The 16,701-nt window shown below is 42.4% G+C and overlaps 1 protein-coding gene across 2 annotated transcripts in view; it reads right to left on the bottom strand.

The window, feature by feature from the left end:
* Nucleotides 1-712: 712 nt before the first annotated feature.
* Nucleotides 713-16,701, bottom strand: part of sh2d3cb (SH2 domain containing 3Cb) — a 60,292-nt gene continuing 44,303 nt past the window's right edge. For both annotated transcript variants that reach the window (XM_033619808.2, XM_033619809.2), the window contains 6 exons: nt 14,733-15,199; nt 10,586-10,701; nt 7,932-8,103; nt 7,241-7,352; nt 6,944-7,150; nt 713-4,685 (listed from right to left, as the gene is read on the bottom strand). In XM_033619808.2, the coding sequence (XP_033475699.1) occupies nt 4,516-4,685; nt 6,944-7,150; nt 7,241-7,352; nt 7,932-8,103; nt 10,586-10,701; nt 14,733-15,199 (1,244 nt within the window). In that variant the 3' untranslated portion in view covers nt 713-4,515. The remainder of the gene's footprint in view (nt 4,686-6,943; nt 7,151-7,240; nt 7,353-7,931; nt 8,104-10,585; nt 10,702-14,732; nt 15,200-16,701) is intronic.

Genomic DNA, 16,701 nt, shown 5'->3' on the forward strand with positions numbered 1-16,701 from the left:
TTTTACAAAGAGGAAGGGGTGGTAAAAAAAAAAAAAAAAGAGGGAGGCATGCTAAAAAATTTTTTTAAGCACAGGGGAGGGTCTTGTGTTTTTATTTTGGCTTAGAGGAGGGACATACAAATTTAAATGTTTTTATTCTTTATTTATTACCCATAGATTTTTTAAAAAATGCCAAAATTACACAATTTATTATTAAAGAAGACATTATTAAATCCAAGCTTAAAATACTGATATTTCATCGAAATCATTTTATTCTACATCTCATTTCAAATTTGTCCGTTTGCATGAACTAATCAGCGTGACGACGAAGAGTGAAAAAATAATTATTTTTTCAACTACAGGATTTCATCATATAACTTCAAAACATCAAAGGGTGAGTTAATAAAAATCTAGTAACTAATATGGTGAAGGTAGGGTCATGCATTTTCCAACAGTCACTCAGGGTGGTGCAACGAAAAATATTTGGAGCTTCAAAGAGGGGCAAAATGAAAAAATAAAAAATGAAATCACACCCCAGCCACACCACCCCTCTGATAAGTAAAGAACAGTCCCTTAAAAAAATCCCAAATTTATTTAAGAGGTGTTAGACGTGTGGGTTTCCTATTTCACTATATTCAGTGTGAGCCAGCTCTAGTGGGAGCTGGGAAATGAGCACCTGGCATGTAAGTGACAAATGTATGTGACCGTTTCATCAAATAAACTGACACGACAGTGAGGTAAACATGTTTATTTACATTTCACATTTCAGATAAATATTACACATTAATACTAAATTAATAGAAACGCTCAGTACCTGTGTGCTGTACTCGTGTGGTTAGGATCAGTTCACCTTCAGTTCACAGTGATAATGAGAGATACAGTATGTGTGATGATGTGAAGATGTGTACAGCTTTTATTTTGAAGGAAACAGGAAGAAAAAGGTTTTAAAAATGAACCAAAGTTCTGAACTGACCCCCCGCACTGGTTACAGCACCAGTAATCTCCACCAAGATTACATTAAATATAAACGTCAAATTAGAAAATCCTACTGATTAACACATGATGATGGACATAATACAAAAACATGGAAATGTAGATACAAGGTTATTGTGTTACTGGGCTGTACAATATGACATACAGTTCATACAGGTGTAGATTTAGGGAAGGCCCAGCCTTCAGGCAGACATGAAAACATTTCTATACATTAATCTATTAGACCAAGGCACAGCCTGATCTCACCAATTACTGTGAGGGGAAATTACACATTACACACACTGAATGTATCATCAGGTTTACTGAGTATATCTATCTTTACTGCACATGTTATCATGCGTCTTAATGTTGTGACGTCTTGTTGCTGTACAGTGAATATGTACTGTCTTGTAGTTGTGTTTTTATATTGCAGTTTTAATTCACTTAAAGGTCCAGTGTGTACGATTTAGGGGGTATATTGGTAGAAATAGAATATAATTGAAGTATGTTTTCTTTAGTGTATAATCACCTGAAAATAAGAATTGTTGTGTTTTTGTTACCTTAGAATGAAACGTTTATATCGACATAGGGAGCAGGTCCTCATCTACAGAGATTGTCATGTTGCAATGCCATGTTTCTACAGTAGCCCAGAAAGGGCAAACCAAACACTGACTCTAGATGGGGTCATTTGTGTTTTCTCCTCAGACAATGTAGTTAACAGCCCCTCAATGACAAGAAGAGACCTCTGCGGATAATTCTGCTCCCGGTGCACAACGGTGAACAATGAACACTGAAGGAAGGAATTCTTACCTGAAGAAATTTCAACCGGTTGCAATCTGCAATCCTCACCACTAGATGCCAGTAAATCCCCTAAATCTTAAAACTGGACCTTTAACACATGTTATTTTCTGTTTTCTGCCCAGTGACAACAGATGTAAATTCGTTTATAGCTGTGAGCCGTCCCTGTAAAGTAAACCAAATAAAATAAAGAAATCATGTTTAATTTCTTCTATGGTTGATCATTTTGAATCTGTACCATGTAACCTGACAGAACTGTTTCGTGATTGCTCTGTATAGTGTCATACATGTACTGAGAAGAGGGTTCTTGGAATGTGTCTAAAAAAGTGATCTGTTTGCTTTGAAATAGCTGAATTGAATCGTAGCAGTTGCCACTAATGAAAGGTCATGTAATCATCTTGTGTAAAAGGAGAATAACCAACCTGTGTACAGTAGATGGGCAGCTTCTGTCAGGTGTGCACATTTGGAACTGACCTTTGTGTGAACCGTGCTGCTCTGGGCATTACTAAAGTGTGACAGTACTGTTGAGACATTTTCATCTCATTCCTCTTTTGTCGAAGTGGAGTTGCAACATTGCCTCAACACTCTTTTCATGGAAACAGAAAACAACTTCCTGTTTTTCTTTACCACACCATAATAGAACCTGGCACAGTACCACATATTTACACTGATATCTTCTGTTCACATTTTGGTTCCTTGTGAGATGGATGAAGTCCTCATGTTAAATTAAAGATTCCGGAGCCCCCGCTTAATGGGTAGAGCGTACCATTAAGGCTGAGTCCTTACTGCAGCGGCCAGAGTTTGAGTCCAGCCTCGGCCCTACTGCATGTCATCCTCCCTTTCCTGTCTCTGTCTTACTATCAAAAATAAAGCAAAAATGCCAAAATAAATCTTTAAATAAAAGATGCTGGCAGGATAAAGCTGATTTTTGGCTCTGGCACTGGCACTTTGAATCATTAAAAGTGTTCTCAGTTAAGAATTCAGATAGTGGTAAATGAGACTGTCAGGAGGATGGTTGATGAAAATATGAGTTTATGGGGAAACTAAAATGACTGCTTTGCAGGTGTATGCCTCCATGAACCACTCAGGTTTCATTTACAATTTATATCCATGCCGGGGAAAACCATGTGGATGCTTCACACGCATCTTCCCCCCAATGGCACAGAAGATCTTTACAGTCAGTTTCAAGTTTAGTCACCAGTTCAGTATTTGACCAAATGTTTCCCCTTCTGTTCCTGAGATATGACGCTGAGTAATGGAAATAAAAGTGTTTCTGCAGAACTTTATGATGTCACATTGAAGCTGACCTTTGACCTTTAGGATATACATTATTATCACTTTATCATTTTATCCTGTTAGACATTTGTGTGAAATTTTGTCATGATTACCATATGAATTCTAGAGTTACAGCCAAAATATGTTTTGTGAGGTCTAAGTGGCTAAGTGGACATTTGTGCCAAATTTAAAGAAATCTCTCTCTTGAGGCCTTCTCAAGGAATGTGACGGATACAAGGTCAGTGACCTTGACCTTTATACATCAAAACCTAATCAGTTCATTCTTGAGTCCAAGAGGACGTTTGTGCCAAATTTGAAGAAATTACCTTAAGGTGTTCTTCAGATACTGTGTTCACAAGAATGTAACAAATGGGGTCTAAGTGACCTCGACCTTTGACTGTCAAACTGGACACTGCACAAATGTCCACTGTCCAAATTCAAGGACATTTTAAGGCCCTCTAGAGGCATTCATGAGAAGGGCACAGATACAAGGTCACAGTGACCTTGACCTTTGAACACCAAATTCTTATCGTTCATCCTTGAGTCCAACTGCCAAATTTCAGGAAATTACCTCAAGGTGTTTGTGAGACTGTGTTCACAAAAATATGACAGATGAGGTCTCAGTTACCTTGACCTTTGACCATCAAATTCTAATCAGTTCATCCTTGACTCAAAGTGGACAATGGTGCCAAATAAAAAAAAATCCCTCAAGATGTTCTTGACACATCACGTTTACAAGAATGAGACAAATAAAGTCACAATGACCTTTGACCATCAAAATCTAATCAGTTCATCGCTGAGTCCAAGTGGACATTTGTGCCAAATTTGAAGAAATTCCCTTAAGGCGTTCTCGAGATACTGTGCTCATGAGAATCAGACGGACAACCCAAAAACATAATATCTCTGGCGACACCTGTTGCCAGCGCAGAGGAATAACAATCAAAACAAAACACTAAATCAAGAGCTGTGTCTGTGCCATAGTACTGTAAATTTTGCGGGTCCTTGGTTTGTATGTTTTCTCCTCCAGGGTGCTGTACTACCTCAAACTTCTAGTGCCTCCACTGTCACTTGCATCTGGTGGTTCCTTCCAGAAACTCAAATTCTTGTCAACATGACAATTTATTTAACAATTCTGACTTTCAGATTAAGTTGTATAACTTAAACAGTACTGAGAACCGGTATGAGAACACATTTCAGGCAAACATTCATCCTGCTGATGTGCTTTTGACCTGGAATTTGAATCCTAGACCGACAAAAGTGGCATACTGTTTGAGTGTGGTTTATCTAGAGTCTGGATGCATATGAAGTGTGTTTGTGGCTGGAGTGGAAGCACCATCATGCTCTTCCTTTTTAATGACCTTCCAGTTGCTCTGGAGCAAAGCGTCAGACCCCAGGAGCTGCTCAGCGTCCAACAGACTGTCCCGTGCAGGAATGAGAACATGACAGGGAGCTCACCCAGGATAAACAAAGTCATTAAAAACTGATCTGGGGTCACTGCAGTCTGACTGGCGGCTCTAGTCTGTTGGACAAGGCGGTCAGCACCTGGTCAAACTTGGCGTATCGTAGAGTCTGGCTCTCCTCAGCTCCCCTGCTCCCCCACAGCAGCCTCATCTGGAAGTCAGTGAGGAAGAGCTCCAGGACCTCCGCCTGCTCCTGGAAACCTGCAACATTGACATTTGCCTCATCAGTGGATCAACAGCAGAGCTCAGAACTGGATCATGATAACCTAAAATATTTTTCTTCTTCAATTTAAAAAGACACAATTAATATGGTTAAAACTAGAGGAACACAAAGCTCAGAATTTGACCATCATAACCTAAAATATGTTTATCTTCAAATTAAAAAAGACAACTGGGAAAAAGGCATCTCAATCCTCTGTATCAATCAGATATGGTTAAAACTAGAGGAACACAGTTGTATTGCTTGGCAAACCAGTCTAGTTTCTCTTACAGTTTCATATGTCTGTGAAAACATGGATGCTTCATACACATCTTTCTCCCGACAGCACAGAAGATACAATCAGCGCAGTTTGAAAGTGGACACCCAAGATTAGTGTCACAAATTCAGTATCAGACCAAATGTCTCCCCTTCTGTTCCTGAGATGTGATGCTGAGTAATGAACAACATGTCACCTGATCATTTTAACATTTGTGTGAAATGTTGTCATGATAAGCATATGGCCAAAAACATGTTTTGTGAATTCACAGTGACCTTTGGCTACCAAATTCAAAATAATTCGTTCTTAAGCCCAAGTGGACATTCGTGCCAATTTAATGAAATTTCCTCAAGGCCTTTCTGAGGCATTCATGAGAATGGAACAGACACAAGGTCACAGAGACCTTGACCTTTGACCACCAAAACCTAATCAGTTTATTCTTGAGTCAAAATGGACGTTTGTGCCAAATTCTTTGAAAATTCTCTTAAAGTATTCTTGAGATCGCGTTCACAAGAATGTGACGGATGGGGTCTCAGTGACCTTGACCTTTGACCACCAAGATCTAATCAGTCCACCCTTGAGTTCAAGTGAATGTTTGTGCCAAATTTAAAGAATTTGCCTCAAGGTGTTTTTGTTGATATTGTGTTTACAAGGATGAGACAGACATCACATCACAGTGACCTTGACCTTTGATCTTTAACCGCCAACATTAAATCAGTTCATCATGGAGTCCAGGGGGATGTTTGTGCCAAATTCCATGGGCTCATTGAATCTCCAAGAGTCTCAGGTTCAGTCATACCCAGTTTAAGCTATTCCAAAACCTTTAAGGGACCCAGTGTGCATAAATATTCAAATACAACAGGTGAAAATAACAAATTTGTACTGCATCAGGAAATCGCTGTGGGTTTTGCTAAAACTGCATGTGACTAGCATAAAATGGGGATGTCTGTAAAGGCGAGTCTCGTGGGTATCCATACACATAAAACTCAACCTGCTACAGCCTCTGAAAGACAGTTACGTCAGCTGAAAACACTAGTGTCCCTGCTAGACTCACAAGTCAGTCTTTAGACGCTTTGCTTAACTAAAGACTGATGACTTTCTCCCTGATTTTGTGTTTAGATGGGCGGATACAATTTCAGAATTGTCCGACTAGAAACACGTGTAGCGGTACAAAATGGCTCAGCCGCGCTCGCAGAAAATGCCGTCAAAGTTAGTGGATGTTTGTCGCGTTTGCGGCGACACATTCTCGCCAACTAAAAGAAACAAACATAATCTTTTACAAGGCCATGACTCATCCGTCCGGCCGGACTATAGAGGGAATCGCCTTGTTGTTTACAAATACTTCCGGGTAGAAAACCAGCAGAGCTTTTAGCTATATATATATATATATATATATATATATATATATATATATATATATATATATATATATATATATATATATATAGCCTATATATCACATTTTTCACATCACGGTATCACTGTTTAGACTAATCCGATGTTTGTAAAGTCTATAAACACAATGATTGAACAAACATTACTATTTCTTAGCCATTAACAGTGTCTGTAATAGGTAATAACTGATTAAATGGTGCGTGAAAAAAATATCTTTTCCAGCGGATATCTTAGTTACAACATGATTGAGCTAGCAAAGCAGTTTTGTGTTGCTATGTGTGGTATTTATTCAGTTTTAGGAAATCACATCACATTTCCGAGAAGGCGTGTCCTTTTCAAAAATGCAAGAGGCGTTGCTTTGTTGCCGGCCGTTTTTGCCGGTGTGTTAAACACACTTTAGAAAGGAGTGTCCCCAGACTATCAGAAGGCGGAGATCTCTGATTGTCTGGTGGCGAGACTAGTGTCCCTGCAGACTCTTTTTTCAATGCCAGCACTGGGGGCGCCAAAGTCATTAAGTTTCAAATACTTTAAGTATCTGGAAAATATTTGATACAGCAAACTCACCAAACATGTTTTCCCCTCTCTTACCTTGTAGTTTGCTCTCAGCGTTGGAGCGGTAGATGCCTCCCAGCTGAGCGATGGTCCTGGCCGCCCCCAGGTGGAACATGACCACGTCCACACCGACTTCCACCGTCTCCCACGGCTCTGTCCCCTCACCAACCGCCACGCTCTTCTCCAGCAGAGACAGGAGGGGTAGGACGTGTGGGAAGGTGGTGCTGGACAGTGGACAGCTTTCTGGAGGAGAGAGACATGCAGACAAGAGTCAGGGTGTTTGATCAAAACGAATGAGTGCTCGACAAAGGGAACGTGTAGGACGACCCCCACCTCTCCCGTCGTTCAGACTCTTCATGAACGGCCTCAGCGTTTTCTCATAGAGGATAGCGCCCTCTGTGTGTCGCTGCCGTAACGCCGTCCAGGTCTGCTCCAGCCGGGACACCTGGGAGGCAGAAAAACATCACCACTAAAGCCAAACAGAAATGGTTTTAAATACAGATACAGACATTGGATGTGACGTTTATTCTCAACTAACCTGTAAGAGAGGGGTTTTAGTTTTGGTATTCTTTATATTTTCTTGGATTTTAATTTTAAAAGCTGTTTATTCTTACATTGAATAAACTGAAAACTAGAATTACCACCTCGCGGTTGTATGCCTTCATGAACCAGTTAAATGAACCAGTTAGCATCCGTGCCCATTCTCTGTTATTGTAGTTTTATACCACCAGTCTTAATAAATATGGTAATCCTGCAGTATTGTAAATGTGCTTTATTGTGTTTTATGTGCACTGGGTGAGGGGTCATACTGCAGGGTTTATAACAGATCACTGACTACTGCATCAATGTCATCATCAGACACAAAGTTAATCTCTCAACTATAACTTTGTTCCAAGTTCAGCTGGGGACATCTTATGCACGTCCCTCTGTCGCACGTCCCTCTGTCTGTCTCTATCAATAGTGGCAAAAATACCCCCAATATCATCTCATCAGTATAACTCCGGCCTCTGTGATGCATGTTTACCTGCGGCAGCTCTAAAGCTCTCATGACGGCTGCAAAGCCGAACATGTTGCCCATGGTGCTCTTGAGCTCAGCTGCGATTTGGATGATTTTGTGCAGCAGGCCGGCCCTCTCCTCTGTCGTCCCTGTGCAGCCCAACACATCCATGGCCAACATGATGGCCATGGTTTGGAATCTGCAGGAGAGAGGAGTTCATATCACAATCACATTGTCATATTGGCACAAATCAGCCATGAGGAGAATGACTAAGAAAGCCAAAGTATTGGATGAATAAAAAATGGAAACAACTCTTATGGTCTTGGGACAAACTTTACATTTTGCGCCTTACCTATGGTTAAAATTGAAGGTGACACCAGAGGAAAGGGTCATGTTGTTACTTAAAGCAAAGAGTTCATCCTCTGCTCACCCTCAGTTTTACACCTTCACTCAGTTTCCATCATTCTAAGCTGTACTTTGTCAGGTCAGCCTGCTAATATTTAACATGTCATCATAACTATGCTTAGAAGCCAACGTTACGCATGTTATCATGAGTACACAAGGTGACGAGAACATCTTTTTTCCACCTCTGACACACAGCTAAGATACGACCATTTCTAAATAAAAAAGATGCAGAGAAATTGATTCATGCCTTTATTTCAAGCCGAGTAGTCGAGTCGACTACTGTAACGCACTTTTTACTGGCCTCCGGAAAAACTCCTAGAGACTTCAGCTCACTCACAACTCAGCAGCTCAGCTATTAACCAGATCCAAGATGAGAGAGCACATCAGGTCAGTCTGAGCTGCTCTGCACTGGCTCGGTCCTGGCCCTGAATTAGCTACATTGCTAAATCCCTTGTTAAGCGAGGTTAACTTTTGAGAAGACATTCGGTTAATCAGTGTCTGTTGGTGAGTCTGTGCTCGTTGGGAATTATAGGTGCTGATTGTTAATGACGTCAGAGGCCACAAAGGTGACACAAGGTGAGATTTCTATTCTATTCTATCTTCTATTCATTATATACATCCTCCCCCTTGGTGACATCCTCCGTCACTTTGGAATTCATTTTCACTGTTATGCCGATGACACACAACTTTACATCTCCACTAAACCAAGCACCTCCCTCCCCCCCCTGCTCTCACTGACTGTCTCCAGGCCATCAACATCTGGATGACAAACAACTTTCTCAAGCTAAATGGAAATAAAAGCGAAGTCCTTCTCGTTGGCACAAGGTCCACACTCTCACCAATCATCCCTTCAATTTTTCCATCGACGGTCACCCGGTCCATATCTCCTCCCAAGTCAAAAGCCTCGGTGTCATATTGGACAGTGTTCTTTCTTTTTCCCCCCACATCAGTAACATTACCCGTACTGCCTTCATGCACTTACGTAACATCTCCAGACTCCGTGCATCTCTCACCCAACACAACACCCAGGTCCTGGTCCATGCACTTGTCACTTCACGTATCGATTACTGCAACTCAATTCTCACTGGTCTCCCCAACAAACTTCTCCATCGTCTCCAAATCATCCAGAACTCTGCCGCCAGAATCATCACCTGTACCAAATCCACCGACCACATCACCCCCATCCTCATTCAGCTCCACTGGTTACCTGTCCATCAGCGAATCCAATATAAAGTCCTTCTCCTCACATTCAAAGCTCTCCATAACCTGGCCCCCCAATACCTGTCAGACCTTCTCCACCCTTACACTCCCACCCGTGCTCTACGCTCCTCCTCAGCTGCTCTTCTGTCTGTCCCTAATTTCAAACTGACCACTATGGGTGCTAGAGCCTTCAGCTGCTCTGCACCCAGACTCTGGAACTCTCTGCCCCCCCATATCCGTCAGATTGACTCCATTAGACAATTTAAATCACAGCTTAAAACCCATCTGTTCAGACTTGCCTATCCGGTTTAATTTTCTGTCATGTATTTTATCTATTTTTAATGTAGTATTATTGGTATTTTTGTATGTTTTTATTGTAAGGTGTCCTTGGGTGCTCAGAAAGGCGCCAACAAATAAAATTTATTATTATTATTATTATTATTATTATTATTATTTCGATTGATAGGATCTCAAATCACCACCGATTTTAAATGAAAATTGTAGAATCAGTTAATACATGTTTTCAACTGTTTTTAAATGTCATGTTATATTCAATTTCCCTGTTTGTCAGTTTTATGTCCACTATGTCTATTTTCATGTGAAGCACTCAGTGCTTATAACGCCCTTATTGTAAAGCTGCATTTTTTGTATGAAAGGTGCTGTATAAATATGGTTTCTTATTCTTATTATTACACATAGTATGAGCAAGTTTTGACACCTAATAAAGATCCATGAACCAATAAAAACTACTGTACAACTTCCTGTGTTTTCAGTGTTTTGTCAAATTAAAGTTGAATTTACAAAACAGGTAGAAGGTTTCTCTTCTTTTTCTTCCTGTGCTGTCACTTTTGCTTGTTAAATGACAGGTGTGACCGCCAGCAGATTATAGCAGCTGCAGCTGTTATCTCGATGTTATCTCTATGAGTAAGTACTTTAACAAAAGGCTTAAATGAATTTGCTCTCTGCCAGCCTCCCTTTGTGTACTCGGCCAAAGAAACACCACTCTGTCGGATCGCGTGTGGATTGTTTGTATATTTGTTAGTTGGAGGCTCCTGGGTTTCTGAATCCTCTCTCACCTCTCCAGCAGGTCCAGTCTCAGCTGTTGGCCATGTGGCAACGTGAGCAGCTCCATGCCAGAACTGACTCCCATCATCCTTTGCACCTCCGGAGTCACCTCCAGAATTCTGGCCACCTGGGAAACACAGACACGTGATTGTTTGTATTTGATGGGTGATGTAATGCACAGTATCTGTCAACGTCATGTGTGGTGTGTTTAATTTTTGTTTTCTTTGGCCCTGTCTACACGTACACAGATATTTTCCTCTGTGTTTCGACATCTTGTCCACACGCACAGTTTTAGGTCACCGAAATGGGGATTTTTTTAAAAGTGCCTTCTAAAGCACTTTTTTTTATTAAACTCATGTAACTGTTTATTTTTGTGGAACGTTTTATATACTGATGTCATCTCCTAAATTCAAGCACGGCCATTGTTGCTTTGTGTAATGACCAGACATTAGAAACGACAACAACAATGGCCGACTACCTGTTTGGTCTAATGACTACAGCCCCTTTTCCACTGCACAAAAAACCCACACACGCGCTAACATTTGGCTTTTCAGGTCACAATCGACATTCACACCCTGGTTGAATGCAGTAGTCACGGGTACTTATCTTCTCCAGCTCCAAGTGGCATTGATGGAAATACAACACCTGGGTGAACGCTCTAATTTCAAACCTCTTACCTGTGAGATACAATGACACGCTGCCACAAAATTCCATTTGTCTCCACTCAAGCAGCGCTCAAACATCGATCCAAATTAGTCTGCACCGAGTTTGAAAAGCTTGACTAAGAGATATAGGCCCAATCCCAATACCCCCCCTCCAGTGGCGGCTGCTGGTCTTTCAAACAGGGGAAGCTCACTTTTAGTTTACATCATAATAGTTGTCATATTGTGGCGAGGCAGTAACTTACAAAAGGAGCATTTAATTGAAGCTGTTTTTCAACCACACTCATGCCATAGAACCACAGCAACACACACCTCAAAGATTACTTTTCCCCACCCTTTGCACCAAATCAATCTGAGGCGTTGATCTGCCCTGCTGTTTAACTCTAAGTTTCTCCTCGTAAGGAGGACTATCTATGGTATCGCCAAAATCCAGTCGACAATGTTCAAATTGTCTGCCATTATGTGCAGCTGGCTAGCTCGCTCGCTCACTCGCTGGGGCTGTTGCACCAGGCTAGTGTGGCCGCCTGTGTGTGCTTTGGGACGATGGAGGGACTCACAGCAGCACCCGCTGCTCGTTGGGGACAGTAACTGCAGAGCGACAGAAGTCAGAGTCTCCAAACACGAGTACAGTCTCCAATAACACCAGAAAAAGATGCTAGATTTGTCGCTAGTCGTTTTTAACAAAGAAAAAGTCACTAAGAGGACTGAAAGTCTCCAGATCAACTCGGGACAACGGAATGAAACTTGAAAAATGCTCCGGTGGTGCTTTATATTTCAAGATCGCTGATTCGCTCATTTCGCTGTCAATCAAAAAAGGATTCAGCCTCAGACAGATCATCCAATCATCATGCAGAAGCCCAGCATCCAGGCCAGCCGAGGCCAGCCCACTGCCCCATAGACCCCCAGAGACGCTGAGCGTCCGATGGGCGGGACAAAACCGAGCATTTATCCAATGACTGTCTAGTTTCGCTGCAGTGGAACAACCCACTCTATGCTTCCCCATTGAAGTCTTTGGACGCTGAGCTTCCACTGTTTAATGCACTGTGACGCTACGGGAATGAATGGGAAGAAAGTCTCGTCAGTGACCTGTGATCAGTAGCTGATTCTGAACAAAAGTTGAACGCGTTCTAGCGCATATTTAGTCAATGACATGAAAACACAAGAGTACATATTTGACCACTTATTTTTTGACATTTTAGGGGAAGCTGAGCTTCCCTTGCAGTCTTAGAGAAATCGCCACTGCCCCCCCTTGCCTACTACCTCTTGGTCCTCAAAATGAAGCAACGAGGGGTAGGGGTACAAATGTTTCCCTAGGAACTGGGACACCACTCACTATGTCACCGCGTTGGTTATGTTCACACATACGTAACTATTTTAAACAGGAAGCTGCGAGCCATCTACATTTCCAACCGGCATCTACAATGGAGTCTCATTCATCCTACCGATCGCGTTTGCCGCATTCATCATGCTTCGTTTGATGAACGACAGATGACAGGGGACTTCTGCTAGCTAGCTAACCAGCTAACATTACGAGGCAGCATAGTTACACTAGCTGGCGTGTTATCGTAATGTGAAAAGTCCGACAATTTTGCAGAACAGGACAGATGACAGACACCAGAGCTAGCTAACAAGCAACTTGACAACGGTAACGTTAGCTATGTATGAACTTTTTTCCCCGTCTTTTGCTCGGTGGTAGCCATGGCGACGTCTACCCCTCGCTGGCAAGTCAGCATCCGGCAGTAGAAAAGTCCATAGGGACTTGGGTTGGGAACCGGAGGGTCGCCTGTTCAAGTCCCCGTCCGGACCAAAATATGGAGCGTGGACTGGTGGCTGGAGAGGTGCTAGTTCACCTCCTGGGCACTGCCGAGGTGCCCTTGAGCAAGGCACCGAACCCCCCCAACCACTCAGGCAGCCCCCTCACTCTGAAATCTCTCCACTTTGTGCATGTATAGGTCCTGTTTGTGCATGTGTGTGTCTTTTGGACCTGTGTGTAATTGACAAGCAAGAGTGAAAACATTGAATTTCCCCTCAGAGGGATTAATAAAGTAAATAAACTTAAACTTAAATCCCTCGCTTCCAAGGGCTAGTTTCATACCCACTACCCCTCGCGTGAATGCGCAAATGTAGGGGTAGGGCCAGGGGGTAGGGCTAAGGGGGGGTATTGGGACGGGCCCATAAAAAGGTTTTCACAGGCCTCCATGCTGCTTTCTGCTGTTTACTAAGCTGTTCTCCGCCCACAACTGTCTGTGATGTCAAACATAAGCCATCAAAAAAAAAAAAACACACAGAAAATCATACTCGTCTGCTGCAGAGCTGGCAAAGGGGTGTGTGCCTATTTTTAGCGAATTTACCTGTGTTTAAAAAAACCCGTGTACATGCACTCATTTTGGCGGGAAGGGTTTATACTTTATACTTAAACTTAGTATTTCTGCACCACTTGAAGGACGAATGAAGCCAACTGCTGTAACCAATGTCTTTGCTTCACCTCGGTGTCGATAATTTAAGTCTGCCAGAAACTGCGGTTTTGGAACCAGCTGACAGTGGGACACTTTCCAGAGTGAGACTGTTAAAATCTTTCAAATCTCCAGAGCATCACTCTTATCGTTGAGTGAGCTCCTTCATCCTTAAACTGAATGGGAATTGACAGTGATGAGATCTCCACTAACTGTTTAGGAAAAAAGTAACGTTAGCCTGTACACTTGAGTGCTTTTGTGGCGAGGGGAGACTGCTAAAGACGCTGGTGAGTGTTTGGAGTTGTTTTTGCGTTCAAGTGTATAAAATAAAAGTCATGTGAACAGATATATTTTTTAAAACAGACAGGGAAAATATCTGTTTTCACAAATGTCTGTATACGTGTAGACACGGCCTCAGTTACTGGTAACTGTATGAGCAAGACAATACGCTCTGACATGTCCTTGTTTGTCTAAGAACCTCATCATGTGTTATAATTTATTCTGTGTACAGAAAACCTTTGTAAATTCTGAATTAAAATGTGCATTTAAACACTACATTGTCACATTATCATCTTCTGGTTAAAGCAAACAGTTCCCAATCGACACATGCAGCAGATACAGAGCAACATAAGCATTAATCTAAAGTAGTGTTTGTGGCCTGCTGATGAATGTAACTCCAATATTCACTCTTCTTTAAGCACTGATTTGTTCTCCACCAACTCCCAAAAGAAACATCTGTCCCTTTAGCTGCTGAATGTTCCACTTTGTTCACCAGCTGGTCTCTAACTGGGTCTGTCTGTTGTTTCTTGCTGAGCACAGCAGGTTTATCAGAGTACTTCCCTAAAAACAGCTGCCTGGAAATGATAAAAGCTGTGAACTGAATCAAAGCAGTTGTGTTGTGGGCCATAAGGAGCAGAAAGGTTCTGTAGAGTTAAGGAGGATCACTGGTGATAACACAACGAGCGACCCCTTTGTATATTATAAATGGTCATTCTAACCACTGTTGACGTAGAAGTATTGATTAGAGCAGTTTTAACTCGTACCATGCAGTCAGCCTTGGTGATATGTTTGGCCGCTGTCCTGGGGTCGACCTCAGCCAGCAGCTCCTTCACCCTCCGCAGGATGGCCACCTCCAAAGGCTTATTCTCCTTGGGCATCAGCGACGACTGGTACCTGCTTGGTTTGAATGATGATTCCGTCTCCACCACAGGCGAGAAGTACACGTTCCCGTCCTCCGACCTTAGTGGATCTACGCCCACTGACCCTTCCTCCGCCCACAGCCTCTCAACATAGCTCTGGGGGCCGGGATACAGCTCCGTGTAGCAGCTCCCACCTGCATCAGATGATGGGGAGTCGTGGTTCAGATGTGGCTGGGGTCTGTCGTCACACTGTCTGTGGAGGGTGCTGCTGGGAGAGGGCAGGCGTCGGGCGGTATCCGAGCGCCTGGAGAGGGACGGGGATGGAGCCACGCTGGTTGCTCGACTACTGCTAGGGCTTCTGGACTGTGGTGCTGGAGATGGAAGAAGAGAGGGAAAAGACAATTATTTATGAACGCTGGCAACAATGTTTTTCAGTCCACTTTTACTGATGATGAAGTGATGAAATGATGAAGATATTAGTCAGCTTTCAAGAAAGGCAGATAAAAAATATCCACTGGTTCTTAGTTAAAGGGGCGCTACACTGTATTCAGAGCGTATCTATGACTCAGAGTCTGATTCAGACTGACAATGGAAGTGGCTGAGCCAGTGGCTAGCAGCTAATGGTGCTAACACAGACCCAGTGTGCCAGGCTTTCAAGCCAATTTTTGTGTCGGCCAAACAGTGGAATTAAACTTCTGAGCTGATCATGTGATGCCACTGGGCCTGAAAAGACTCTTTCCCTTAGACTTACATTGTGAAAGAGATGTCTGTATATCAGTGGCTGGATTTTTTTGAGTGTAGCAACAACCATGAAATGACTCGTTTTACTATCAGGATTTAATCAGTTCCGACTGATAACACAACACACAAAGTCTAAAAGAACCACACGATTAAATAATTTTATCCCCATTCAAGTTAGCAGAGCCGGAGGTCTCTTATGCACCTGCTCTATAGGCCACACAGTGCGGAAGCAGCTCCTAAAACCCGGGTAATTTTATATATTGAATGTTTCTGGCGTTGTGTGTCACTGAGCAACTTTCATAGAAATTAACCACTTACACCCATGTGCTAACAGCATAAACAGTGCTAACAATGGCAACACTACTGTCAGAGCTAACAGTGTCAGTGGGGGTAAATGAGGATGAAGACTATGCCTCTGTTTCGTCGCCGTCCAGATATCAGCGCTAACCATCATAGAGCGCAGTGCAGAGCAGCAGCAAACAGCTAGCCAGTGCCAAGACTCACGTGCACACACTTGCGCACACGGTCGGACCATCTCTCACAACAAATAACAGAGAAGCTCTGATGGAAACACACACACTATATGCTGATATATTTCTGCTCTGAATGTTGCATACAGACCCATTAAGACATAAATATTTTTGCCTAAGCTCACAGAATTCTAGATTAATTTTCTTCTAAAAATTATCTGCTTGCTGAAATTTTTATCAAACAGAAAATAATGCATTTGTTGGGGACTATTTTCAGCGGTGGATTAATCCACATTTAGTGCTTTTATGAGTATCTATGGCAGCAGGACAGTAAGTGTGAGACTGAGTCAAACTAAACTACAGTGTGTGTGTACATGGTAGTGAAGGAGCATGTCACCCAGTGTGGCAGTGTAGCTCACTGATGTGATTTTAATAATTTTTGGCCAACAGTGGAGCTCTACAGCACAGAGGGAGAAGATATATCAGGCTCTGAATACACAGAATACTTGTTACTTGTTCGTTTACAGACTATCAAAACTAAAATTATCACCTCACTGTTGTTCTGCCTCCACAAACCAGTCAAGTTGCAGTTTACATCTGTGTCTGCCCAGACTCAAATGTTGCCGGGGTCAGTTGACAATGCTTCAAATATGGATGTTGCT

The sequence above is a fragment of the Epinephelus lanceolatus genome, chromosome 9, assembly GCF_041903045.1.
Source record: "Epinephelus lanceolatus isolate andai-2023 chromosome 9, ASM4190304v1, whole genome shotgun sequence".
Lineage (NCBI taxonomy): Eukaryota > Metazoa > Chordata > Actinopteri > Perciformes > Serranidae > Epinephelus > Epinephelus lanceolatus.